The sequence below is a fragment of the Danio rerio genome, chromosome 25 (assembly GCF_049306965.1).
Source record: "Danio rerio strain Tuebingen ecotype United States chromosome 25, GRCz12tu, whole genome shotgun sequence".
In the NCBI taxonomy this organism is placed as follows: Eukaryota; Metazoa; Chordata; class Actinopteri; order Cypriniformes; family Danionidae; genus Danio; species Danio rerio.
Genome location: NC_133200.1, coordinates 29,540,364 through 29,568,359, shown reverse-complemented (window position 1 = coordinate 29,568,359; position 27,996 = coordinate 29,540,364). Strand labels below are relative to the sequence as shown.

Below are 27,996 nucleotides of genomic sequence, written 5' to 3'. Positions count from 1 at the left end.
GCATCCGTTCGCAACAAAACAGCAACCGTCCCCGTCCAATCATCGCAAAATTCGAACACTACAAACACAAAGAACTGGTTCAAAAACAAGGCAGACAACTTAAAGGTACAACTTACGGACTTAACGAACAATATCCAAAGGACATTCTCGACCGTAGAAAACAACTCTTTCCAATCAGAAAACAAAAAATAAATGAAGGAAAACGGGCAATCATTACAGTGGACAAATTATTCATAGATGGACAACTATTTCGCGATAAGGACATTACCCCATGGCTCTTCTAAACTCATCTCTCACATAATAGTACTCAATCTCTATACATCTTCCTTAAGTTATGGTTTTGTTATTGCACCTAGGTCTCATCCCTCTCCCACTTTAAAACTTTATGTTGGTATTTACAGTCATTTCTGTTTGGTCATTGTTTTGTTATGTACATTTTGTCAACTTCATGTCTAAACTGTATGCTTATCAATCTAACTTTGCATTGTCATACACACACACACACAGGTACAATATCCCATATTTTCAAATACATACGTTACTAACGCAGTACTTCCACATGTTACATGATACATTACTGTTATTCACTTATTTATTTAATTTTTTACTATTCTGTTAAATGTCACCAATCACATTACTATCCTGGAACGTCCGTGGACTTGGCTCCCAGGCTAAGAGGATCAAAATTTTTAATCATTTAAGTAAATTACAAGCAGATATATGCCTTCTACAGGAAACTCACTTGTCAGATTCTGATCAAAACAAAATTAAATCATCACAATATTATTCATATTCTGCCCACTACAACACAAAACAGAGAGGAGTCAGTATCTTAATAAATAAAAAAATATCATTTGTTCATAACACCACAATTACAGACCCAGAGGGACGTTTTGTCATAATTAACATTATAATTAACAATAACTCACTCACAATAGGAAACTTATATGGCCCAAATACAGATGACCCATCTTTCTTTCAGAATTTCTTTTCCGCCATTTCAAATCTTTCTAATTGCCCCGTCATAATAGCAGGTGATTTCAACACAGTTTTAGACCCAACTACAGACAGATCTAATAATATCAGCAATAAACGCATCTGGAAATCAACAGACACTATAAAACAGTTCATGAGTGATATGGGTCTTGGCGATAGTTGGCGCCTCCAGCATCCGGACAATAAAGCATTCTCATTTTATTCAGCTGTTCATCATTCGTACTCCCGCATTGACTTTTTTCTCACCAGTAATTCTATTTTATCTAATATTTCTGAATCAAAGATCCACCCAATAATCATTAGTGATCACGCTCCTGTAACATTAAAACTGAATATAACCACCAGACATAAACCCATTTCTAGATGGCGATTCAACACATCTCTTCTTCAAGACCAGGATTTCAACAGTTATTTTAAAAGAGAGTGGGCATGCTTTCTAGAGATAAATGACTCCCCTGAAACATCTCCATCTCTTCTGTGGGAAACAGGAAAGGCAGTATTAAGAGGAAAAATAATTTCATACTCTGTTTACAAAAAAAAGAAAGAGAAAGAACATCAAGCTGAACTGGAACAGAAAATTAAAGATCTAGAAGACATTAACATAAATAATCCAACAGAAGAAACACAAGATATGCTAAGAAAATATAAATCACAATTAAATAAATGAATTAATACACACACTCAATTCCTTATTCACAGATTACGACAAGAACACTTCCATCACAGTAACAAGTCTGGTAAATATCTGGCTAATCAAATCAAACACAATAAAGAAAAAACAACAATATCCGTCATTAAGGACTCAGCAGGGAAACCCACCAACTCACCAGAAGAAATAAATAATATCTTTCAAAAATTTTACAGTAATTTATATTCCCCTGAAAAAAACCCATCCCAGGACGAAATTCACTCATTTCTTAGCAATATCAACTTACCTCAATTAAATGAACAGCAAATAAATTATCTTGAATCCCCTTTATCACAACAAGAAATTTCTAATGCACTTAAACTCATGCCTAATAATAAATCACCAGGACCCGATGGTTTCCCTGCTGAGTTCTACAAACACTTTTGGTCAATTTTATCACCACTTTTCATCCGGTTGATTAACGAATCAAAACAAAATTCAAAGCTTCCAGATACCATGAACACAGCTACAATTGCACTCCTCCTCAAACCTAATAAAGACCCAACATTACCGTCAAGCTATCGTCCAATCTCACTAATTAACGTAGACACTAAAATAATTGCTAAAGCACTTTCACATAGAATAGAAAAAATCATGCCATCCATAATCCATCCAGATCAAACCGGTTTTATTAAAGGTAGACAATCATCAAACAATACACGCAGACTCATAAACCTAATACACCACTCTTCAATAAACAATAACAATTCTATCATAGTCACCCTCGACGCAGAAAAAGCCTTTGATAAAGTAAACTGGAAATTCCTGTTTTCCACATTAGAGAGGTTTGGTTTTGGGGAGTCATTTATTAATTGGATCAAAATTCTCTACACATCACCCTCAGCTACTGTCATTACTAACGGACTAACATCACGCAGCTTCACTCTACACCGGGGAACTAGACAAGGATGTCCACTCTCTCCCTCTTTATTTATTATTATTATTATTACTTGTCTTCTCCCTGATTTCCCATCCTCCCCTTTCCTCGACATCTTTGTCATAAATGGTATTACTTTTATTTTTTGTTATCATTATTATTATTACTGTTCTGACTTGTCCTGTTATCTTTTCATTATCATTATTACAAGTATTTATACCATTATCATTAGTAAGGTTGCAGTTGTTGTAGTTGTAACAGTAGTAGTTGTAGTAGTAGTAGTAGTTGAAGTAGTAGTCATTGTAATAGTATCGATTGTTATTAAGTAATTGTTACGGAGATTATAGAAGTTGTAGTTCATGTAGTAATAGATGTCATTGGTATAGTAGTAGCAGAAGTAGTAATGGTGTGGTGGTTACAGTAGTAGTAGTAGTAGTCGTTGTTGGTGTAGTAATATCAGTAGTAGATGTTGTTGATGTAGATGTAGTAGAAGTGATTGTAGTAGTAGTAGTAGTAGTGGCAATGGTAGTAGTAGTAGTAGTAGTAGTAGTCGCAGTAGACATTGTTGTATTAATTGTAGCAAACGCTATAGTAGTATCAGTAGTAGTAGTAGTCGTTGTAGTAGTATCAGTAATAGTAGACATTGTAGTAGTAGTAGTCGTGGTTGTGGCTGTAGTAGAAGCATTAGTAGTTGTAATATAAGTAACTTTCTGTAGTAGTTGTTGGTGTAGCACTTGTGATTTATTATTATTATTGTCAGTTATTACTGTTGTCCTTTCTCTCTTTTTACTCTCATATTTACTATCATACATTAATAAGCATTGTTGTTACTCTCTACCTCTGACTGGTTTCTTTCTATATGTTTTATTTATATCTGTGACACTTGCTTCATTTATTGACTGTTATTGTTCCTAATGTATGTACTCTGACCTGTCCACCAAGTTACCTTTACATGCATACACACACTCACATGCACACACTCACGCACATACCAGTACCTGACTATATTGTTGATGTTTTTGTTGTTTTTGTTTTGTTGCTTTGTATTTGTTATCTGTTGATGTTTTCTTGTATTTGTATGATTTTTGCATATACTAATAAAAAAAAAAAAAAAAAAATAAAAAAATATATATATATATATATATATATATATATATATATATATATATATATATATATATATATATATATATATATATATATATATATATAGCTAGGTTAATTGCATGGAATTGTGTGTAAAATAATTCCTCATTTTGGATAAAAGTATCTTAATTAAAAAAAAAAAAAAAAAATACATGAAAGAGAATTTGCACGTTTTCATTCAGGATGAACTCGCAAGTCGCAACTCGAGCCTTTTCTGATTCCATTTTATCAGGCATGTCCTAACTCCTTAACTCTGTCCTGGAGGGCCGGTGTCTTGCAAAGTTTACTTCCAACCTCAATCAGACACACCTGTAGCTAACCAATCTCTTACTAGGCTTTCTAGAAACATCCTTCCAGGTGTATTGAGGCAGGTTGGAACTAAAATCTGCAGGACACCGGCCCTTCATGACCGTGTTTGGACACTCCTGATCTATATGATATACTTTCATTTACTTTTTTTCTTGTTTCTTTTTCTGTTGTTTTCTTTTTCTTTTTTGTAAGTTTGGTTGAGAGGGGTCAAAAATAACTTTGCCTATATGTCAAACATAACTTTACTATTAAGTTCGACTCCCACCCCCAAATAACCAAGGTTCTCACAATTTTGGAAAATTTTGATATTTAGAACTGAAAAGGTTTATATATATACATATAATTTTCAAATATTGTACCAGCCAAAATTTATTGGAAAAGTATATCAGTAACGCAAGTTTAGGTCACAATTCATGCTATTAACTACTAGTCACCTATTACCTGCCTTTTATTTAAAGGGCCATGAAACCCCCTCGTTTCAGCAGGGTGTTTTCACACCTCTACTTTGGAAAAAGTCAGAAAAGTGGGCGTGTCCAGCTCTGTTTAGGGGGGAGTGTCGGAGGAAGAAAAGTGGTCATAATACATACACACACACACACACACACACACACACACACAGTAGCAAGTGATGGTGTTTAACCTACATGGACATCTGTAGTGGAATTATTTGCCAAATTATTAAATGGTGGACTTTAACTTCAGTTTGGCTCTTTCATTCAGGGAATTCATTCATGCCCCTCGCGACAAACGAGATATTTGATTCGAGGAACTGCTCTAAGCGTGTATTTTTCATGCAATGTTTGATACCGCTTAGATGCACACGGCAGGTAGCGTCAGAAAGCCGCGTGTGTTATTCCGATCACAAAATGCGGTAAAAACCCTACACGAGGTTAAAGTTTGGTTGTGGTGCTAACATGTTTACACTCGGTGCAATAGTAGAGTTAGTTCGATACGAACAAACTGAATAAACAAAGAGCACTGGTCGCTCACTTACCAAATCTGTAGAGACAGGACAATCCACAGCAACTAGAGCCGCGTCATTATTAAGAGAATACTACAAGCGAATCCGGATCTCTGCGTTTGCAGATGAGAACAGCTCTCAGGTAAACAATAATCCTCCTTAGACACGTAAGTTATTGTTGTCGAGCGTCGCGTACACTGTTAATCCTCACGTGACTCCATATGAGCTCTCACAGAGAGAAAATGAAAACGAAACTTAACTGCAGCAAACAATAAAAGCAACACTTCACGCTTGTTTTGCCAACACAACGTGGCGTCTCTTCGTGTAAACACTGTGACAGTAATGAATATTAATGAAGTTCCACAATAGAGCGCGCTGATTGGTTTGAACCAAGCCTTACTCATGCATTAATGCATCACACTGTAAGATGTAATAAGACACACTCTGGCACAGACGCCCAGTCTGCACGCTGGAATACACGCTATTATGTCATGACCGTGATGCGGCTTCAAAAATTCGTTTCAAACCGGAAGTACGAATTTGCTTGAAATAACGCAAAAACAACCAATTTACACTTTTTAGTGAAATATAGGTGTCCTAATAGTGTTTTTAGCAGTGTGGGACACATATACGACTGTCAACAGCTCAAAAAATGTGTTTTGGTGTTTCGTGACCCTTTAAGATATTAACTGTTCATTAGTAGTTATAAAGCATGATCTTAATCTGCATCCTTAATCCTTCCCAAATTCTAAACTTCTACCTTACTAACTAATTATGAACAGCTAATTAGTTTATTAATCTAGTAGTGTTGGTTAATGGTTAGATAATTCTGTTAAAGTTGCCCTAAAATGAAACCAAAATGTCACCTTAGAATTATAAGGTTCTATTTGACATTTTGTCAAAATTGAGTTATTGTCATATTCTTAATAAATGACAACTTAATTCATCTCTTCTTTACATCTATATGATGTTTTTTATAAGTTGTTTACATTTTAAGACTTTTTATTTAAAAAAACAAAAAAGGTTTTATCTACAAAGTCGAACTCTAGCTTGGCTCTATACGGTTGTTTCTGTGAGCCAATCGGCATTTTTAATGCACACGCAAAAACCAATCAGGATCAGCTTTCTTTGTCATTTCGCTGGACTACTCCATTGACAGCGGGAAACACCAGAAGCACAAAATTAGAGTAAACATTTTTTGACATTGAGATTAATTAATTTTTTTTCGGCTTAGTCTCTTCATTAATCTGGGGTTGCCACAGTGGAATGAACCACCTACTTATCCAGCATATGTTTTACACAGCGGATGCTCTTCCAGCTGCAACCCATCTCTGGGAAACACCCCACACAGTCAATAACACAAATGCACTATGGCCAATTTTAGCTTAACCTATTCACCTGTACCACATGTCTTTGGACTTATATGTATATATTAAATGTGAAATATATTTATTTGTTTACATATAGTCAGTGAAACACTTTTCAGGGCTTATTAAACTCATTTGGTCACTGTTTCTTTTAAGTGAAGTTTTTAAACTAATTTCGAGAGGAGCACGTGATATAATTGACTGCAGCTGGCCACCTATCTACACTCGTTAGTTAGCCAATCAGATCTATCCTAACTCACTATAAGTAGCCTAGCTAGATATTACTCCCTTATCTTCGTTTTCCGAAGAAGCTAATGACAGGTCTGCTCTAGCTCCTCCAAAAGTTACTCACGGACAAACCGGATCCTCCACATCTCCTATTATTCTTCAACTACAATACCACGCCACCATTACTACCATCGTCAGCAACTACAAAAATGACAAAAACAGCGACGGCGGTGGAGATCACAACAGCATCAGCGCAGCTACAGACAAGAAAGAAAGCTCTGCGCTCCCTGAAACACCAGCCCCGTCTTAACAACATCCAGCCCAGCATGAAAGTCAGCTCGAGACCGAGGCTCCAATAAGAGGCCGTAGGCCTATCCACTCCAGCCAGATCACAATGCAATCCTCAGCTCCGCTACGTACCTTCTCCAGCATCATCATGCGTCACTCATATCCAACAACGACTGTCACTGAACTTCTCCAAACTCCTAGACGTTGGGGCCACAATTCAAAGCCACTGCATTAAACCCAAAAAACTTACGAATCCACGTCTTCACCGCCACCCCAATCACAGAGCAATTCCCTGTTAAGCACATTCATATCAGCCCTACTGAAATGAGCATTAGAACGTTTCTGAAAACGTCTAATAATGGCTCTTTCATCTCCTCATAATTCTGCCTTTTTTTCAGCATTAACAGCATGATTCTGCCTAGCGAAGATGCTTTAAATTATCACGTTGTAAACCAAGCAATCTCTCTAATCTAGACGGATGCAACGCTCGGTCGCCACCCGATTTCTGGCATTAATCGGAGGTCACAATTATATTTCGTAGCCCGTTTAACATTCGGATGCAGAAGTAGCCCACACATTTATGCCTTAAAAACGATCCGCTGGATTCTTGCCAATAACTACGGCGTTTGCATTTAATTCATCTACAAGTTTCCCGTTTCTCTCTCCCTAATATCCTCCAGCTAAATAGTGACCGGTTTTCTAATATTTGCATTCTCATCGCGGAAGAACCTCCGGCTTAAGCACTCTATAGAATTCTTAAGCATCAATTTGGAGTGACAGAATTTCTAGCATCAATAGGCTACTTGAATAAATCGACAATTAGTCCCCCTTTTATATTCTAGAAGAAAAGATCACGCTAAGCACAAACTCCATCTCTCCATCTTAGAACATCAAACACATGCGCATTATCCCGCAGGGATGCCTTTTCGTCACTCACCTACTTCATCTCGCAGCATCAATCTCTAAATCCGATCTTGGCAGTACCAAACTCTGCCAGAATGGCGTCGCGCACCAGAAGCGCCGACGGCGCGGTGACGCGGCGTGCTTAACCGTACGTTCACACCGAAAGCGGCGAGAGCGTCCAAGGTCGCTCTTGCCGCCCTGGCGACAACGCTCTCTGCCTTCAGCTCCTGCGGCGAGAGCGTCAAAACTCGCTACATTGATCTCATATTTAAAGGAGCCGTTGCAGCATATCAGTTACATTCCTGCATAAAACATGTTTCTAGCGTGAAAATGTTGCGCACTTCTTATCAAATTCATACAACAATGGAAGATAAAGTTGCGTGTGGTGTGGCTTTGCTCTTTTTATCCAATATGTGTCCATACGTCTGAAATATCCTGAAGCAGCAGTACTGTTTTGTACTGTCACATCGCGTGAGATTCCTGCTTTTTTAAGATAAATTTATATAACATTAATGAACATCAGTAACTCGCCAGTAACTTATTTAATGTATGTTCCTGTAGGAAAAAATTATAAATAATTGGAAATCCAGCGACCGCAATAATCAAACCCTTGGGAACAACTGTGGTCGGAACCAAAGTTCACAGGTCTGTGTTCTCTGAACTGCTATCAAGCGATGGACGTCTTCATTCTGATTGCTTGCCGCCAAACCGCGTCATAGCTCATTACCATAAAGTTGACTTCATTTCAACTCTCCTCGACGCTCACGCCGGTGAAGACGCGCCGCGCTGCTCATCGCAGCTTATCGCCGCCGGCTCTCATTGAAAATGAATGACTTCCGGCTACTTTGACGCTCTCGCTGCTTTCGGTGTGAACGTACGGTAAGACGGGATAGTAGGCTAATGCACACCAGACACACGCATTCATACATTATCAAAAATAAACTAATCAATGTACAAATAGCGCTCCGCGGCAGAATACGAAGTGTCATGAATTGTGGCTGGGCACTACGGACAGCCGCATTGACTTCCATAGTATTTATTCCTTCCTGTGGAAGTCAATGGTTACAGGTTTTCAGCTTTCTTTAAAATGTTGTCTTTAGCGTTTAACGCGGGAGTCACCAACCTCTATGAAACTGAGAGCTACTTCTTGGGTACCGATTAACGTGGAGGGCTACCAGTTTGATAAACACTTCTCAAATAACAAGTTGCTCAATTTACTTTAAATTATAATTTAAGTTTTTAGTAATAATTAATAACATTTATCCATGTGAAGACACTGATCATGTTAACGATTCTCACAAAGTCACCAACAATGATTTAACAGGGTAGGAAATACCCTGTAATTAATATATCAATGTGCAACAAAATTTTATTTATCTTTGCAAATATTTACATTTTTAAATGATTACTTCTATATTAGAGAAAGCTATGGTAAGCTATTTTTAGAACAGGCCAGTGAGCAACACACGTGGGATACCTGGTGCCCACGGGTACCATGTTTGGTTACTCCTGGTTTAACAGAAAAAAGAAATTCATAAAGGTTTGTAACCATCAGTTGGCGCTTAAAGCATGCAACCTGCTTATGCTTTCCTTCCTTAAGTGCTGGAATAGAAGCCATTCATCTATTAGCTATCCAATTTCATCCTCAGTATATCCTCACTGCCCTGGCCTTAGCTTTTTATATTATATGTCATTCCATAATGACATATAGTATAGCACTATTTATTTTTCTCTCTGTTTGATTTTATTTATAGAAATTTATATCTATATGCACCCACGCATATAAATATGAATTTATATATTGTGATGTCACCCTCACGCTCTGTTCCCGCAGGAACAGCCCCAGAGCACCTATACCGCCCGTCACCCTCCAGTAAGAGTCTTTACCTCCCACTCATCTTTCCCGACTCCTACCGGAGCCAGCCAAATAGCTCACCCAACCCCTAGCTGTGACACGAGTCATGTCACCGACCCTTGCTTTTATTTGTTTATTTTTGTTTATTTCGCACACTTATCTTTTATTTTTTTTTATTTATTTATATATATATATATGTATATATATATATATATATATATATATATATATATATATATATATATATATATATATATATATATATATATATATATATATATATGCACCCACGCATATAAATATATAATTATATATAGTGCTGTCACCCTCAAGCTCTAACTCCCGCGGAGTTAATCCCGAGCACCGGAACCCTGCAGGGGTCATCGCCCAACTGCCATTTCACCCTCCAGCTGGAGCTTCACCGACCATTCCTTTTCCCGACTCCAGTTGGAGATGGCACATACAGCTCTCTCTCCCGCAGGAGAGCCAAGAGCTTCGACTCTCGCAAGAGTCAGTAAATTTTTAAGTGTGATTTAAATTTTTAATATTTAAGTGTGAACTCTTAAAGTGAAGTTTTTAAACTAATTTCGAGAGGTTCACGTGATATAATTGACTGCAGCTGTCCACCTATCTACACTTGTTAGTTAGCCAATCAGATCTATCCTAACTCACTATAAGTAGCCTAGATAGATATTACTCCCTTATCTTCGTTTTCCGAAGAAACCCCCAATCCACCCCTTGTTCCTTCTTTTCTCCTTTACAAAAAAGGGGAGCTTTCGAGAACCACCTGATCTCGTACTCCCCTCACATGCTCTATGGACCTGGCGGGAGCCCTGGGCTCAATTATCTCCGAGCTCAGGGTTCTCTCCCGGGACAGCATGCCAAACCTGCTTACAGTTGTCAAGCAATCTCTAAGTGTGAACTCTTGAAAGTCTTTAAATTTAATATAAAGCCTTGAAGGGCAAATACCTAATTTAATTCATGGAGCATATAATTAAATAATTCATATTAATCATAAAATGTGATAAATATTAACATATTAATTAGATCAAATGAACAGCTGCACAGGAAAAAAAAACATTTAGCATAGCCTTGTTTACTTAATTTGAGCAAGAAAAAATATTCATCCTAAAACATTAAATAAATGTTATAGAAAGCACAAATTTAACTTTCTCAAGCATCAACATATTGTTACAACCCCAACTTATATATTTTTTGATTGTACTTCTTGAAAAGTAATGCTTCAATGAATGATCTGCCAGATAGAACCATATAAATCCAAGTGGGAAAAGACTTTTCAGAATTAGAAGGTTCTATTTGCATTTACCAGGGTTTTTTACTCCAATTTACAAATGTAAGAGAACTTTGATCATTTACATTTTGAGAACCCTTAGGGTCTCTGTCATGTTATTGTTTGAAAGAGAACTGTTACACACTTGTTGTTTGCTTAATGCAAAAACTTTGAAGCTAAGTATCTCAAAATCTTTTAGAGTGCAGATAGAAGCTTTTAATTCTAAGGTGACGATATCTTATATATCATTAAAGATAGATTTCATTTACATTAATTTATATTAATTGAAAAGATTTAAATCTTAAAGAACGTTTAGGTCCTAAAACTTCATTTTAGCTCACAAAATTTAGGGGGGTTTTGGCTTGTGGAAAAAATCTGTTAAAAAGTTATACCGTATTGACCATTTCAAGATTTTAATTATTTTAACTTATTTTATTGTAGTTAATCTACATTATTATATCTCCATGGGTGTTTTTGACTTTTTTCAATTTATATCCACACAAATTTATATAAAAAAAAAAAAAAACATTTTAATACTGAAATATAACAATGACATTTATTCAGAGTGTACGGAGAGTGTGAATGAGATTTTTGTACTCACCGCTATTGTCCACACTCTCGCAGAGTTCAGTTTTCACCTCTCCATTGGGTCGTTCACTGGCCAGCTGGCTGAGCTTATTTGTCATAGTGGCAGCAGTGACGATGGCCTTGAAGCTGCGCTTGCGTTTGGGCACGTTCTGTTCTGGATGCAATATAATGATGTAGACTTTGGGCATGTACAGCATCCCCAGAGACACGGATGCGCTCAGGCTCAGAGAGACGGTCAGTGTAGCTGTCTGAATGTACATCTAGGGAAAAAGAAGATGATGATATCAATATCCTGGGTGACATATATATGACAATGGTCCTTGTTTGTGTAAAGAACAAAAAAAGCATGGTCATGGTTTCACTATACATCAATCTAATTAAATAACTAATTTTCAATTAAACCTCCTACTTCATATTTTCAACTAGATGTTTACATTTTGTTGATAGTTGTCTACATTTGCATTTGTACTATTGTTTTTGTTCTTTGATATAAAAAAAATAAAATAATAAATATTTAGTTACAAATGTTGTGAAGAATGTTGTGAAGTGATAACATAAATAAACAGAATGTTCTTAAAAATATTAATTAATAACTTTTCAAAGTTAGATAATTAACTTTACCTATTAGTGACTTATATGAGAAGTTAAAGACAGGGAATCAAACCTCCTAAAAAATAGTAATCAGTGTGTCTTTGGCATGAACCATACAATTTGGATTTTTATAAAAGTTATGATGATTTTTATGCACCAAAACTGGATTAAGTATTTGTTGATACTGCAGCATACTGTACACAATGCCAATATATTTATATTAACAGACTATTATTTATTTATATTAAGTTAGCCTCTAAAATCAAGTTCTGGTCTGATTTCTACAATCCACTGAAATTCTATCCATAATTCTTGTCAAATAGTTCTGCAATTCCAATAATTCTAATGTTAACGAATTCATAAAACTTGAACCTAGGCTGCAATCACATGCCCCGAGCAGGACAATTTAAAATGTCGATTCATCCTAGCCCACATCTGAGAGTTTGATAAATGACTAGCCTCACTAACAAATATATTACTGCTTTCCTTACCTTAGGTGGGAGTGATCAGTAGGCTAACAACCAGTAAATGATAACATATGCCTCCTGTGGGTGAAGCAGTTGATAAAGCTCTTCATGTTTATATTAAGAAAAATTGGGTGCTGAGAATAAATGAGCCAAGGTTTTTAGGTCAGGGGTGGAGAATCTGGAGCGCCAGAGGAGTGTCATTTCCGTACTACTGCTTAGAAGAGACCGAAATCAAATTTACTGAGAAATTTACTGAGTCCTGAAGTAAACTAAAAGATAAACAGATAAGATTGAGAATTTCATGTAATGTCTCTGAAACAACAAAGTGCTGCCATCCTGTCAAGGAAATGTGACTGGACACAAAACTCTTTTTTAAATTGTGATTTAATTCAAATCTAACCTTGTGACCCTGCTACAACTCTTTTATGTAAGTCTTCACACTGGCAGAAAGCATAAGCCCACTCACTGAAAAATAAAAAAAGGAACTCCTAGAATACTGTAGCAAGAGTAACAAAGAAAGTATAGAATTAAAAGAGAGAACTACACTAAACTGGCTGGTTCTGAAGAACTGGGAACTGAGACTGGGAAACGTTCGAGGTTACTAAAGTAACCCTTCGTTCCCCGAGGAGGGGAACGGAAGCACTATAAGTGGATTTGATTGTAAAATCCACGCATTGGGAGGTTCGGTTCAGAAGCTACACGTCTGAAAGAGTATTGAACGGGCCAATTAAGAATGAATTGGCAGCGCAAGCCTGCGCAGGTGAGCGGCATAAGCAATCAACTGAGTATATAAGCTCACCTGGCGCCAGCAGACGCTATCCTTTTTAAGCTGAAGAGACTTTTAACAGCTAAGGGACAGTCATTATGGCGACGGAGTATAGTGCTTCCGTTCCCCTCCTCGGGGAACGAAGGGTTACTTTAGTAACCTCGAACGTTCCCCTTCGGGGGGAACTCCAGCACTATAAGTGGATTTGATTGTAAAATCCACGCATTGGGAGCCCATTGAAAGCGCCATAATGACTGCACCTTACCAACACCCCCGATGAGGAGATAGTCAAGCAAGCGTGACGCACCCACATCATGGGGGGCGCGGTCCTCCAACGTGTCCCTGGCCCTAATTTATCCTACTTCAACAGAAGTTTTACAGATTTAGATATATTTTTTGGGAAGTCGTGAGCATCTAGATAATTCTAGGAAAATACAACAGTACGTTGGGAAGCGTGCAATCCCGATAGGGAGGACGCTGCGGAGGCCATCCGTTACCCAAGGGGGGATAGATGGCAGAATTTACATATGGACTAGCCCTAAAAGGGGGAGTACGCATAGCAAAAGAGTGGTTAGCGGGGAGGGAAGACACGGGTCCGCCCAGGGGGGGGAGGCTTAACCGTGGCGGAATAAGCATATGGGATCGCCTAGTGGGGATCACGCATAGCAGGCACCTTTACCCAAAACGCGGGCTGACCAGCGGGCAGACCTACAACGTAGTGGGCCAGCAAGTGACTCCTCCGCTGAGTCAGTGCTGGGGGCCACGGAGGAATCTGCAGGGCTCACCTGACGGGGAACTTTACTGACAGATAAAAAAGCGCACGTATCTTCGTGTTAGGGAAAATGGCGCAGCAAGCGTGTTTCAACACCCTACCGAATTGTTTCCTCAATCACCAAGGGTTACCTAATACCCTTGAGGAAACCGGCTCCACTCGCAGATTGTAAAACCTTGCAAATGTGTTGGGTGTCACCCAGCCCGCAGCTCTACAGATGTCTGTTAGAGGGGCGCCGCGTGCGCGCGCTCGAGAGGATGCGAAGCTCCGAGTGGAGTGCGCACGCGCTCTCGGGGCACGCGGCTCATCTCGGCTCTGATAGTGAAGAAAAGCATCCACAATCTAGTGGGAACTTATTTCGGTACGGCACTTCCCTGCTGCCGACCGCTATAACAGACGAAGAGCTGCTCAGATGATCTAAACTCTGAGTGCGGTCCGGATAATACGCAAACGAGAACTGGACAATAAAGAAGGGCTGGGTCTGCCTCCTCCGAGGGCAGCGCTTGCAGGCTCACTACCTCGTATTAAAACGGAGTGGTAGGAACCTTGGGCACATATCGCGGGCGGGGTCTCAGGACGTGAGATAAGCCAGCCTAATTACAGGCACGAGTCACTGACCGAAAAATGCCTCCGGGTCCCCGACCCTCTAATCGATATCAACGCGACCAGCAGAGCTGTCTTCAGGGACAGAAAGATACTGAGTCGAGGATCGAAGGGATCTGACGCGGCTTGTGTAGCGAGGGCGAGATCCTAAGAGGGCATGAGAGGGGGCGTGGTGGATTAATTCGCTTAACGCCCCTGAGGAACCGGATGATGAGGTTATGCGTTCCCACGGTGCTGCCAGCCACCGCGTTATGAGAGCGGAGATGGCAGCCACGTAACCTTGAGTGTGGAGGGCGACAGCCTGCTCTCCAACTTCTCTCGGCGTAAAGAAAGCACAACGCTGATCTGGCAAATTACGGGGGTCTTCTCAGCGAGAGACACACCATTCAGTGAATAGACTCCACGTCAGGGCATAGGGGCGCTCGGGGAGGGGGCTCTAGCCCGAGTGACGGTATTAGCCACCGCAATCGGAGGTTACCTAAGTCTTCCTCGCGTCTAAAAACTCCAAAGATCGGCGAGGGTGCCAGGTGGTGCCCTGTCCCTGAGAGAGTAGGTGCTCTCTCGAAGGGACTGCCAGGGGAGGGCTATCGCGAGGGAGAGCTCTGACATCCAGGTCCGGTTGAGCCAGAGGGGCGCAACCAGCAACCTGTTCCTCGTCCTCCCTGACCTTGCACAGTAACTGCGCGAGCAGGCTCACTGGGGGAAACGCGTATTTGCGCGTGCCCCGAGGCCAGCTGTAAGCCAGTGCATCCGTGCCGAGAGCACTCGGTCAGGGAAAGAACAACTGGCAATGAGCGATCTCGGGGGAAGCAACAGATCGATCTGGGCTTCCCCGAATCGCGCCCATATCAGCTAAACAGACTCGGGGTGGAGTCTCCATTCTCCAGGACGCAAGGCTGCCGTGAGAGCGCATCGGCTGCACGGTTGAGCTTGCCTGAATATGAATGGCATGCAGCGATTTCAGCCGCGGATGACTCCAGAGGAGCAGACGGCGGGCGAGCTGAGACATGCGGCGAGAGCGCATACACCCTATACGGCTGATATACGCCACCGCCGCCGTACTGTCCGTCCTGACCAGCACGTGTTGCCGCTCCAGCACCGGAAAAAAACGGTGGAGAGCGAGGAACACTGCCAACAGCTCCAGGCGATATGCCAATGCAACTGGGTACCTTTCCACAGGTCCGCAGCCGCATGCCCGCAATGCACAGCCCCCCAGCCCGTGTTGGAAGCGTCTGCTGAAACGACAACAAGACTGGACGCCTGTTCTAGAGACACCCAGGCCTGTAGGAACGAGGGGTCGCTCCAAGGGCTGAGGGCGCGGCGACACAGCGCAGTAACAGAGACTCGGTGTGCGCGCGCGTGCCATGCGCGTCTGGGGACTCGATCGTGATCAGCCAGTGCTGAAGTGGTCTCATATAGAATAATCCGAGCGGCATGAAGCGGCTGCGGATGCCATATGCCCCAGGAGCCTCTGAAATAGTTTCAGTGGGACCACTATTTTACTGTCGAGCTCTCTCAGACAGTACAGCATCAGCTGAGCGCGCTCTCCGGAGAGGCGCGCTGCCATGGTGACCGAGTCCAACTCCAGCCCGAGAGAAGAGATCCTCTGCACGAGGGCGAGTTTGCTCTTTTCTCGGTTGACCTGAAACCCCCACAGGTGGAAGTGCCAGAGCACTTTGTCTCTGTGCATAATCAATTGCTCCGAGAGAGGGCAAAAATCAGCCAGTCGTAAAGAAATCGAGTATGCAGATGCCCGCGAGCCGAAGGGGCGCTGAGGCACCCTCCGCGGGCTTGGTGAGGACCCGCGGAGACAGAGAGAGCCCGAAGGGGAGGGCTTTGTATTGCCAAGCTCGACCTTCAAACGCAAACCGCAGAAACTGTCGGTGGCGAGGAAGAGTGGAGACATGGAAATACGCGTCCATCAGGTCTAATGCTGCAGACCAACCCAGAGGACGAACGCACCGGAGGATGCGCTTCTGCGTGAGCATTCTGAACGGCAGCTTGTGCAGGCAGCGGTTCAAAACGCGCAGATCTAGGATTGGCCGTGACCCACCGCTTTTTTGGGCACAATGAAGTGTGGGCTGTAAAACCCGCTCTCCATCTCGGCTGGAGGGAGCGGCTCGATTGCATCCTTCGCCAGGAGGACAGCAATCTCCTCTCGCAAGACAGGGGCGGACAGGGGGCTGACCCTGGTGAATACACACCCGCGACTTGGGGGGCCGTTTCGCGAACTGAATCGCATAGCCGAGTCTGATTGTGCGTATGAGCCACCGCGAAGAGCTGGCCCGCGCTAACCAGGCGGGCAGAGCTCCCGCTAATGGACTCATCGCTACAATCGCTGAAGTACCAGCAGTGGGGCAGCGCGGAGTGGGTGTGCTGATCCGGGAAGCTCGCGGGTCCCACGGAAAAGCTGGAGGTGAGATATTTGCTCTCACTCCGAACCCGAGCTCCGGAGGGGAGGCTCGAGGGGTGGGAGAAAGGAGACCGTCCTCCCAGCGCTCGTGAGCCACTGGCGAAACGCACCGAATCTGCAAGCTAGAAAGCATAGCGTCCCAGACTGGCAGATTTCGGGCTGTCACATCTGGGGAAGTGAAAAATGCCCTTTCATAATGTTTTCATGGCAGTAAAAAGTGCCGTTGGAAATGGGGCCCCGCCCTCCAGCGGGGAAAGAGCAAGTTCCCTCTTCTCCAGATGGCCTGTCCCAGGGGCGCTTCGCGGTCCGTTGCCGGACTTAGCGGCGTTCTGGGCAGGGGGGCTGCCTGCTTCCGAGGTGCCCGACGCGCTCGCTTCGCCGGAGGCGTGTGCGGGGGCGGAGCAGCTCTCGTAGGCAGGCGCCTTCGGAGAGGAGCAGGTATGAATGGCACGGCGGGCGGAGCGGGCTACGGACCGCCGATAAGACATCACCCACCAACTGCTCTCTCACCGCCTTGAATTCCTGGGTGAATTCACAGACAGTGTCGCCGAACCTGGCTGGGGATATGGGGAAGTCAAGAAAGTGGACTTTGTCGACTTTGCGCATATCAGCCAGGGGTGGCACTCCTGGACCACTAATGTGGACATCGTCCTCCCCAACGCACACGCAGCGGACTCAGTAGTCCGAAGAGCTAAGTCGGCGGCGGTGCGAAGCTCGTAAGCCTGGGTTGGACCCACCCTCGTGCAGCTCGGCCAGCGCCTGCGCTTGGTAGCGCTGGTAGGTGGCTATCGCATGCAAGGCGGAAGCAGCTTGGCCCGCAGCTATGTAAGCTCTAGCTCCGAGGGAGGTAGATAACTTACAGGCTTTGGATGGGAGACGAGGCGGACCCCGCCAAGAAGAGGCGCCGCGCGGATTTACCGCCATCGCGCACTCAACCTGAGGAATCGCCACATACCCCCTGGCTGTTTCACCGTCAAGAGTGGTTAGGGTGGAGGGACACGCAGCACGAGCAGAAAAAAGTGCTTTACAAGACCGCGTGAGCCTACTGTGCACCTCCGGGAAGAAGGGAACGCCCCTCTAGTCGGTCCGGCCGCGGAGCTGGGGGATAAACCATCTCCAACCCACGGCTGAAGCAGCCCGGGAAAGCACGGCTAACATGTCCGTTTCAGGATCCGTAGTGACAGCGCTCACCAGCCCGAAGGGGGCGAGCGGGTCTGGATCATCATCGGACAATGAAAGCCCACCCTCCGATGCCGCGGTGGACATCTGGTCTCCGGTGTCATCGGGCGTAAGGGCTACCATCTGTTAGACGGATCGCTTCCCCCGCCCGAAGCTTGGATGGAGCGCTTAGAGGAGCGGGAGGTCCGCGGGCCCGTAGGCGACGGATTATCTCTCGCTGAAACCCTCAGATCTGCCCGAGTGCCCGCTGCAGAGCAGGGGACAACTGGGGTGGTTCGCCCTTTTGCAAAGGCTAACCGCGATCTTGCGCAACAGTCATGGCATCGCAATGACGACATGAACAGCCCGCGAGCAGCGCATTAACATGCTGGACCCCCAGACATGTAACGCAGTGCCCGCGCCCATCATCCGAGGACAGGAAACCACCGCATCCAGAAACGCACAGTCGGAGCGCCGTCCTGAAAAGGACGTGCTGCACGACTGTGTTGCTCTTTCTGTGAAGTTTGCAACTTTATACACACCGCTCTGGAGGACCGGACCCAAAGAACGCCAGGCAAGGGAGAAACCCAGCTCGACCGTCTGCCGCTGCGTGTACACACTCTGGACCGGGAGAATGCTCTCGTTCACTCAGAATCGCTGGTCACAGCAGGAGGAACCCTCATCGACTCGATCAGAAAGTCTCTGAAGCGAAAAGGATAGCGTCTGCTGGCGCCAGGTGAGCTTATATACTCAGTTGATTGCTTATGCCGCTCACCTGCGCAGGCTTGCGCTGCCAATTCATTCTTAATTGGCCCGTTCAATACTCTTTCAGACGAGTAGCTTCTGAACCGAACCTCCCAATGCGTGGATTTTACAATCAAATCCACTTATAGTGCTGGAGTTCCCCCCGAAGGGGAACCACCATTACATTTTAGAAATTACTTTTTACATATTTACTGTATTATTTAGCATATTTTAAACTGTTAAATTCCAGCAACTACAGTTGCTGTTTTTACCTTAAATTTTACAGATACTTTTTTAACAGTGTAACACCAAAAAAGGAATTTTTTTTAAATATCTAGCTCTGAAGTTTAACGACACACACATTAAGATTTGTCACAAATTACTGAAGGTTTTAGTTTGTATTCGTGTAAATATTCTTATAAAAAATTGTCTGTTTAAGTTATAAACAGTTTATTCAGTTTAATAAAATACTTCTGTGTAAACTACTGTGTAATTTGTCATCTTCATGTTTTTTTTAGTATTTGACATTGCAGATGAGTTAGATATGCATTGAATACATATAAAGTTAGTCTTTTTAAATAAAAGTATGTTTGAGTTGACTATTAGAATAACTCGAAATGTGTTGTTTCAAGGAACAAAAATGTTGGGATTGTATCACTGCTTCATTTTGAGCCTGGAAAAACATTGATCATAGTCAGAATTATACATATAAATGTCATGACCTCTGTTTCAGTCTTTCCCCAATGTATCACTCTGCCAGCATCAAGTGTTGTGGCATAGCACTAATCTCATTCTAGTTTGAAAAATACTGCTGCTGTTTGAACAATTATTGAGACTTTTGAAGGCAAGAATGTATTTCTATGATTTCAAATATTTGCTGATATTCACAAATATTATGATTTAAGCCTCTCATTCCCCACTGACTGACATTTATTTTGAAGCCTAATTGTTTGTCTCTATAGGGGTTAAATGTGAAATTAAATTTGTTTTGGGTATATCTAAATGCAATATTTGGTCACAATCACCAGTTATTTGCTCAAAAGCATATAGATTTACTGCAATGTTGTTTAACAGCTTTATATACTAAATGCTATATGAAAACTTGCCCATTGTTATTTTTATTTTCTCAGCATTTTTATACTTTTGGTTGTTAAATGTTATTGTTTAATAAATTACATTTGATAGAAATTACAGTAGTATTTAAAAAAACAGCTCTCTTTGAATTCCGAAAAAATTTGATCTCTCTCTTTCGTTTATTTTTTATAGTTAAAGTCTATAGCACAGGTGTCAAACTCAGTTCCTGGAGGGCTGTAGCTCTGCACACTTTAACTTTAACTAAACACAACTGATCATACTAACTGAGTCTTTGAGGCTTGTTTGATACCTACAGATAGATTAGTTTAAGGAGGTCTGGAACTAAACTCTGCAGGACTGCAGCCCTCTAGAAATGGAGTTTGACACCCATGGTCTATAGTAATTAAGTGTTTTTGCCTTGGCTTCATAGGGTTTATTTTGGTGGGTAAACTGACAGAACCCTTTGTTTTAAACTGTTCAGCACTATATTTCCGATCTGTGAACAAAATGTTTTGTCCTCACTAAGACATTAAAATTCTCAACATGATGCAGTTGAACAATTCAAATACTTGTTCCAATGGCTTAGGCTCAGCTGTAAATACCATTTTCTTCAGATATGAAGTAGTACTACCTCACAAAAAAGGGTTTTCAAGACACTTTTGTGACAATTATTTTTGTTTATTTACACACTTATGTCATTGAACGGGATAAATGCAATATCACATCCCATATATACAGCCACATCGTAGTGCTACTCATGTGATATTGCTTATACTGTATAAAATTTTTAACAATGATTTCCTAGAATTGGCTTCTGCAGCTTAAATCATACTATATGAAATGATATCACTTTTCAAAAGGTTATCTTAAACCAGCCTAAGCTACTTTTTTGTGGGTTTAAGATTGTCTTAGATCTTTAAAGATGGTGTCACAGTATGGCTTGTGTCCAGGCGATTAAGTAGGCCATCGGGCTAGTTCCCCTTCGGGGGGAACTCCAGCACTATAAGTGGATTTGATTGTAAAATCCACGCATTGGGAGGTTCGGTTCAGAAGCTACTCGTCTGAAAGAGTATTGAACGGGCCAATTAAGAATGAATTGGCAGCGCAAGCCTGCGCAGGTGAGCGGCATAAGCAATCAACTGAGTATATAAGCTCACCTGGCGCCAGCAGACGCTATCCTTTTTGCTTCAGAGACTTTCTGATCGAGTCGATGAGGGTTCCTCCTGCTGTGACCAGCGATTCTGAGCGAACGAGAGCATTCTCCCGGTCCAGAGTGTGTACACGCAGCGGCAGACGGTCGAGCTGGGTTTCTCCCTTGCCTGGCGTTCTTTGGGTCCGGTCCTCCAGAGCGGTGTGTATAAAGTTGCAAACTTCACAGAAAGAGCAACACAGTCGTGCAGCACGTCCTTTTCAGGACGGCGCTCCGACTGTGCGTTTCTGGATGCGGTGGTTTCCTGTCCTCGGATGATGGGCGCGGGCACTGCGTTACATGTCTGGGGGTCCAGCATGTTAATGCGCTGCTCGCGGGCTGTTCATGTCGTCATTGCGATGCCATGACTGTTGCGCAGTAAAGATCGCGGCTAGCCTATGCAAAAGGGCGAACCACCCCAGTTGTCCCCTGCTCTGCAGCGGGCACTCGGGCAGATCTGAGGGTTTCAGCGAGAGATAATCCGTCGCCCACGGGCCCGCGGACCTCCCGCTCCTCTAAGCGCTCCATCCAAGCTTCGGGCGGGGGAAGCGAGCCATCTAACAGATGGTAGCCCTTACGCCCGATGACACCCGAGACCAGACGTCCACCGCGGCGTCGGAGGGTGGGCTTTCATTGTCCGATGATATCCAGACCCGCTCGCCCCCTTCGGGCTGGTGAGCGCTGTCACTACGGATCCTGAAACGAACATGTTAGCCGTGCTTTCCCAAGCTGCTTCGGCCGTGGGTTGGAGATGGTTTATCCCCCAGCTCCGCGGCCGGACCGACTAGAGGGGCGTTCCCTTCTTCCCGGAGGTGCACAGTAGGCTCACGCGGTCTTGTAAAGCACTTTTTTCTGCTCGTGCTGCGTGTCCCTCCACCCTAACCACTCTTGACGGTGGAACAGCCAGGGGGTATGTGGCGATTCCTCAGGTTGAGTGCGCGATGGCGGTAAATCCGCGCGGCGCCTCTTCTTGGCGGGGTCCACCTCGTCTCCCATCCAAAGCCTGTAAGTTATCTACCTCCCTCGGAGCTAGAGCTTACATAGCTGCGGGCCAGGTTGCTTCCGCCTTGCATGCGATAGCCACCTACCAGCGCTACCTAGCGCAGGCGCTGGCCGAGCTGCACGAGGGTGGGTCCAACCCAGGCTTACGAGCTTCGCACCGCCGCCGACTTACCTCTTCGGACTACTGAGTCCGCTGCGTGTGCGTTGGGGAGGACGATGTCCACATTAGTGATCCAGGAGCGCCACCCCTGGCTGATATGCGCGAAGTCGACAAAGTCCGCTTTCTTGACTTTCCCATATCCCAAGCCATGTTCGGCGACACCGTCTGTGAATTCACCCAGGAATTCAAGGCGGTGAGAGAGCAGTTGGTGGGTGATGTCTTATCGGCGGTCCGTAGCCCGCTCCACCCGCCGTGCCATTCATACCTGCTCCTCGCCGAAGGCGCACGCCTACGAGAGCTGCTCCGCCCCCGCAAACGCCTCTGGCGAAGCGAGCGCGTCGGGCACCTCGGAAGCAGGCAGCCCCCCTGCCCAGAACGCCGCTAAGTCTGGCAACGGACCGCGAAGCGTCCCTGGGACAGGCCATCTGGAGAAGAGGGAACTTGCTCTTTCCCCGCTGGAGGGCGGGGCCCCATTTCTAACGGCACTTTTTACTGCCATGAAAACATTATGAAAGGGCACTTTTCACTTCCCCAGATGTGACAGCCCGAAATCTGCCAGTCTGGGACGCTATGCTTTCTAGCTTGCAGATTCGGTGCGTTTCGCCAGTGGCTCACGAGCGCTGGGAGGACGGTCTCCTTTCTCCCACCCCTCGAGCCTCCCCTCGGGAGCTCGGGTTCGGAGTGAGAGCAAATATCTCACCTCCAGCTTTTCCGTGGGACCCGCGAGCTTCCCGGATCAGCACACCCACTCCGCGCTGCCCCACTGCTGGTACGTCAGTGATTGTAGCGATGAGTCCCTTAGCAGGAGCTCTGCCTGCCTGGTTAGCGCGGCCCAGCTCTTCGCGGTGGCTCATACGCACAATCAGACTCGGCTATGCGATTCAGTTCGCGAAACGGCCCCCCAAGTCGCGGGTGTGTATTCACCAGGGTCAGCCCCCTGTCCGCCCCTGTCTTGCGAGAGGAGATTGCTGTCCTCCTGGCGAAGGATGCAATCGAGCCGCTCCCTCCAGCCGAGATGGAGAGCGGGTTTTACAGCCCACACTTCATCGTGCCCAAAAAGAGCGGTGGGTCATGGCCAATCCTAGATCTGCGCGTTTTGAACCGCTGCCTGCACAAGCTGCCGTTCAGAATGCTCACGCAGAAGCGCATCCTCCAGTGCGTTCGTCCTCTGGGTTGGTCTGCAGCATTAGACCTGATGGACGCGTATTTCCATGTCTCCACTCTTCCTCGCCACCGTCAGTTTCTGCGGTTTGCGTTTGAAGGTCGAGCTTGGCAATACAAAGCCCTCCCCTTCGGGCTCTCTCTGTCTCCGCGGGTCCTCACCAAGCCCGCGGAGGGTGCCTCAGCGCCCCTTCGGCTCACGGGCATCTGCATACTCGATTTCTTTACGACTGGCTGATTTCTGCCCTCTCTCGGAGCAATTGATTATGCACAGAGACAAAGTGCTCTGGCACTTCCACCTGTAGGGGTTTCAGGTCAACCGAGAAAAGAGCAAACTCGCCCCCGTGCAGAGGATCTCTTCTCTCGGGCTGGAGTTGGACTCGGTCACCATGGTAGCACGCCTCTCCGGAGAGCGCGCTCAGCTGATGCTGTACTGTCTGAGAGAGCTAGACAGTAAAATAGTGGTCCCACTGAAACTATTTCAGAGGCTCCTGGGGCATATGGCATCCGCAGCCGCTTCATGCCGCTCGGATTATTCTATATGAGACCACTTCAGCACTGGCTGATCACGATCGAGTCCCCAGACGCGCATGGCACGCGCAGAGTCTCTGTTACTGCGCTGTGTCGCCGCGCCCTCAGCCCTTGGAGCGACCCCTCGTTCCTACAGGCCTGGTTGTCTCTAGAACAGGCGTCCAGTCTTGTTGTCGTTTCAGCAGACGCTTCCAACACGGGCTGGGGGGCTGGGGGGCTGTGCGTTGTGGGCATGCGGCTGCGGACCTGTGGAAAGGTACCCAGTTGCATTGGCATATCGCCTGGAGCTGTTGGCAGTGTTCCTCGCTCTCCACCTATTTTTCCGGTGTTGGAGCGGCAACATGTGCTGGTCAGGACGGACAGTACGGCGGCGGTGGCGTATATCAGCCGTATAGGGGGTATGCGCTCTCGCCGCATGTCTCAGCTCGCCCGCCGTCTGCTCCTCTGGAGTCATCCGCGGCTGAAATCGCTGCACGCCATTCATAATCAGGCAAGCTCAACCGTGCAGCCGATGCGCTCTCACGGCAGCCTTGCGTCCTGGAGAATGGAGACTCCACTCCGAATCTGTTCAGCTGATATGGGCGCGATTCGGGGAAGCCCAGATCGATCTGTTGCTTCCCCCGAGATCGCTCATTGCCAGTTGTTCTTTCCCTGACCGAGTGCTCTCGGCACGGATGCACTGGCTTACAGCTGGCCTCGGGGCACGCGCAAATACGCGTTTCCCCCAGTGAGCCTGCTCGCGCAGTTACTGTGCAAGGTCAGGGAGGACGAGGAACAGGTTGCTGGTTGCGCCCCTCTGGCTCAACCGGACCTGGATGTCAGAGCTCTCCCTCGCGATAGCCCTCCCCTGGCAGTCCCTTCGAGAGAGCACCTACTCTCTCAGGGACAGGGCACCACCTGGCACCCTCGCTGATTTTTAGACGCGAGGAAGACTTAGGTAACCTCCGATTGCGGTGGCTAATACCGTCACTCGGGCTAGAGCCCCCTCCCCGAGCGCGCCTATGCCCTGACGTGGAGTCTATTCACTGAATGGTGTGTCTCTCGCTGAGAAGACCCCCGTAATTTGCCAGATCAGCGTTGTGCTTTCTTTACGCCGAGAGAAGTTGGAGAGCAGGCTGTCGCCCTCCACACTCAAGGTTACGTGGCTGCCATCTCCGCTCTCATAACGCGGTGGCTGGCAGCACCGTGGGAACATAACCTCATCATCCGGTTACTCAGGGGCGTTAAGCGAATTAATCCACCACGCCCCCTCTCATGCCCTCTTAGGATCTCGCCCTCGCTACACAAGCCGCGTCAGATCCCTTCGATCCTCGACTCAGTATCTTTCTGTCCCTGAAGACAGCTCTGCTGGTCGCGTTGATATCGATTAGAGGGTCGGGGACCCGGAGGCATTTTTCGGTCAGTGACTCGTGCCTGTAATTGGGCTGGCTTCTCTCACGTCCTGAGACCCCGCCCGCGATATGTGCCCAAGGTTCCTACCACTCCGTTTTAATACGAGGTAGTGAGCCTGCAAGCGCTGCCCTCGGAGGAGGCAGACCCAGCCCTTCTTTATTGTCCAGTTCGCGTTTTGCGTATTATCCGGACCGCACTCAGAGTTTAGATCATCTGAGCAGCTCTTCGTCTGTTATAGCGGTCGGCAGCAGGGAAGTGCCGTACCGAAATAAGTTCCCACTAGATTGTGGATGCCTTTCTTTCACTATCAGAGCCGAGATGAGCCGCGTCCCCTGAGAGCGCGTGCGCACTCCACTCGGAGCTTCGCATCCTCTCGAGCGCGCGCACGCGGCGCCCCTCTAACAGACATCTGTAGAGCTGCGGGCTGGGTGACACCCAACACATTTGCAAGGTTTTACAATCTGCGAGTGGAGCCGGTTTCCTCAAGGGTATTAGGTAACCCTTGGTGATTGAGGAAACAATTCGGTAGGGTGTTGAAACACGCTTGCTGCGCCATTTTCCCTAACACGGAGATACGTGCGCCTTTTATCTGTCAGTAAAGTTCCCCATCAGGTGAGCCCTGCAGATTCCTCCGTGGCCCCCAGCACTGACTCAGCGGAGGAGTCACTTGCTGGCCCACTACGTTGTAGGTCTGCCCGCTGGTCAGCCTGCGTTTTGGGTAAAGGTGCCTGCTATGCGTGATCCCCACTAGGCGATCCCATATGCTTATTCCGCCACGGTTAAGTCCCCCCCCCCGCTCTCTCATGGTGGGTGTTGGTAAGGTGCAGTCATTATGGCGCTTTCAATGGGCTCCCAATGCGTGGATTTTACAATCAAATCCACTTATAGTGCTGGAGTTCCCCCCGAAGGGGAACGTTCGAGGTTACTAAAGTAACCCTTCGTTCCCCGAGGAGGGGAACGGAAGCACTATACTCCGTCGCCATAATGACTGTCCCTTAGCTGTTAAAAGTCTCTTCAGCTTAAAAAGGATAGCGTCTGCTGGCGCCAGGTGAGCTTATATACTCAGTTGATTGCTTATGCCGCTCACCTGCGCAGGCTTGCGCTGCCAATTCATTCTTAATTGGCCCGTTCAATACTCTTTCAGACGAGTAGCTTCTGAACCGAACCTCCCAATGCGTGGATTTTACAATCAAATCCACTTATAGTGCTTCCGTTCCCCTCCTCGGGGAACGAAGGGTTACTTTAGTAACCTCGAACGATTACTATATTAAAATTGGTGTGTGTGTGTGTGTGTGTGTGTGTGTGTGTGTGTGTGTGTGTGTGCGTGTGTGTGTTATACACCAATGTTTTGAAGTGCTGTACTAATATCTACACAACATAACTTTCGAGTTGGATAGCTTGAGTTGGAAACACTGAACTTCAGCAGACATTTGCACCACATTAACCAATCAAGAGTTTTCTCTTGTAGGGGCATTATTATGACGTAGTGCCTGTTGTTGTTGTCCTAAGGTCAAATTCTCTTGCCGACACTGGACAACAGTTCATTAAACTGGGCTCGGCTCAGAGGGAAGCATCACTGAAAGCCTCTATCATCCAGGTATAGTTTCTGGAGAAGTTGATGAACTCACAGAGCTGGATGCACATCTGAAAAGGATCTAGTGAACTCAGACATTACGCCAAATGAATATATATGCTGTTTTTAGCCTTCCTATTGACATAAACACAGCTATTCTCTCATTTAAATTCATGTTAGCCATTTAGCAATGAAACTAGATTCACCAGCAGATGGAAGTCCTGCCCATCACTCCAATTTAATTCTATTGTGGGGTGAATTTAATGCACAAATGCAGTGAATTGGACGTGTGAATGAAGCGAGTGAACTCAAAATGAATACATGTCTATTTACATGCTAATATCGCAATTTTTTTCATGCATCTGTACATATAGCATAGGGCAAACAATTTGAATACTGATGTCCATGTAAACGTAGTCAATCTTTCCCACAAGCATCTCTTTACATGTTGTCACTTGATGAATAATTGACTAAAATCCCAAAGACTTGAAAGGAGAAGCCCGAAAAAATATCACAACTTCACATCACTAAGATAAAACAATTAACACTTTTACAAGCAGCAGTGCTCATTAATGTCAGTTCCAGAGCAGTGGACCAGTCAGAGGAACTCAAAGGCAGACAAGGTTTGCACGTTGGCATGACAACAGCGACATGGTGGAACCATTTCCGAGCAATGCATCTCAAATTTTCAAATGCAAAGTCAAATTTTGTTCAAGTATGTTTGCAATAAAAGCATTAAATGATATGGTCTATAAAAGAGTTGGTCTATTAGTTGTCTAAAAGGTTTTAACAGTATGCAGGAGTTTATTTTGTTATTGTAGTAAGTCATTTTAGCATTGAACACATTAGCAAAGGAAGAAAAAAAGGAAAAGTTCAGCAGGATAATTTATTTGCACAATCAGG

General features: G+C 45.1%; 1 protein-coding gene across 2 annotated transcripts in view; it reads right to left on the bottom strand.

Moving 5' to 3' along the window:
• The window catches only part of grm8b (glutamate receptor, metabotropic 8b), a 316,204-nt gene that overhangs the window by 15,279 nt on the left and 272,929 nt on the right, over window positions 1-27,996 (bottom strand). For both annotated transcript variants that reach the window (XM_001922020.7, NM_001287539.1), the window contains one exon: window positions 11,511-11,757. In XM_001922020.7, coding sequence (XP_001922055.2) covers window positions 11,511-11,757 — 247 coding nt within the window. The remainder of the gene's footprint in view (window positions 1-11,510; window positions 11,758-27,996) is intronic.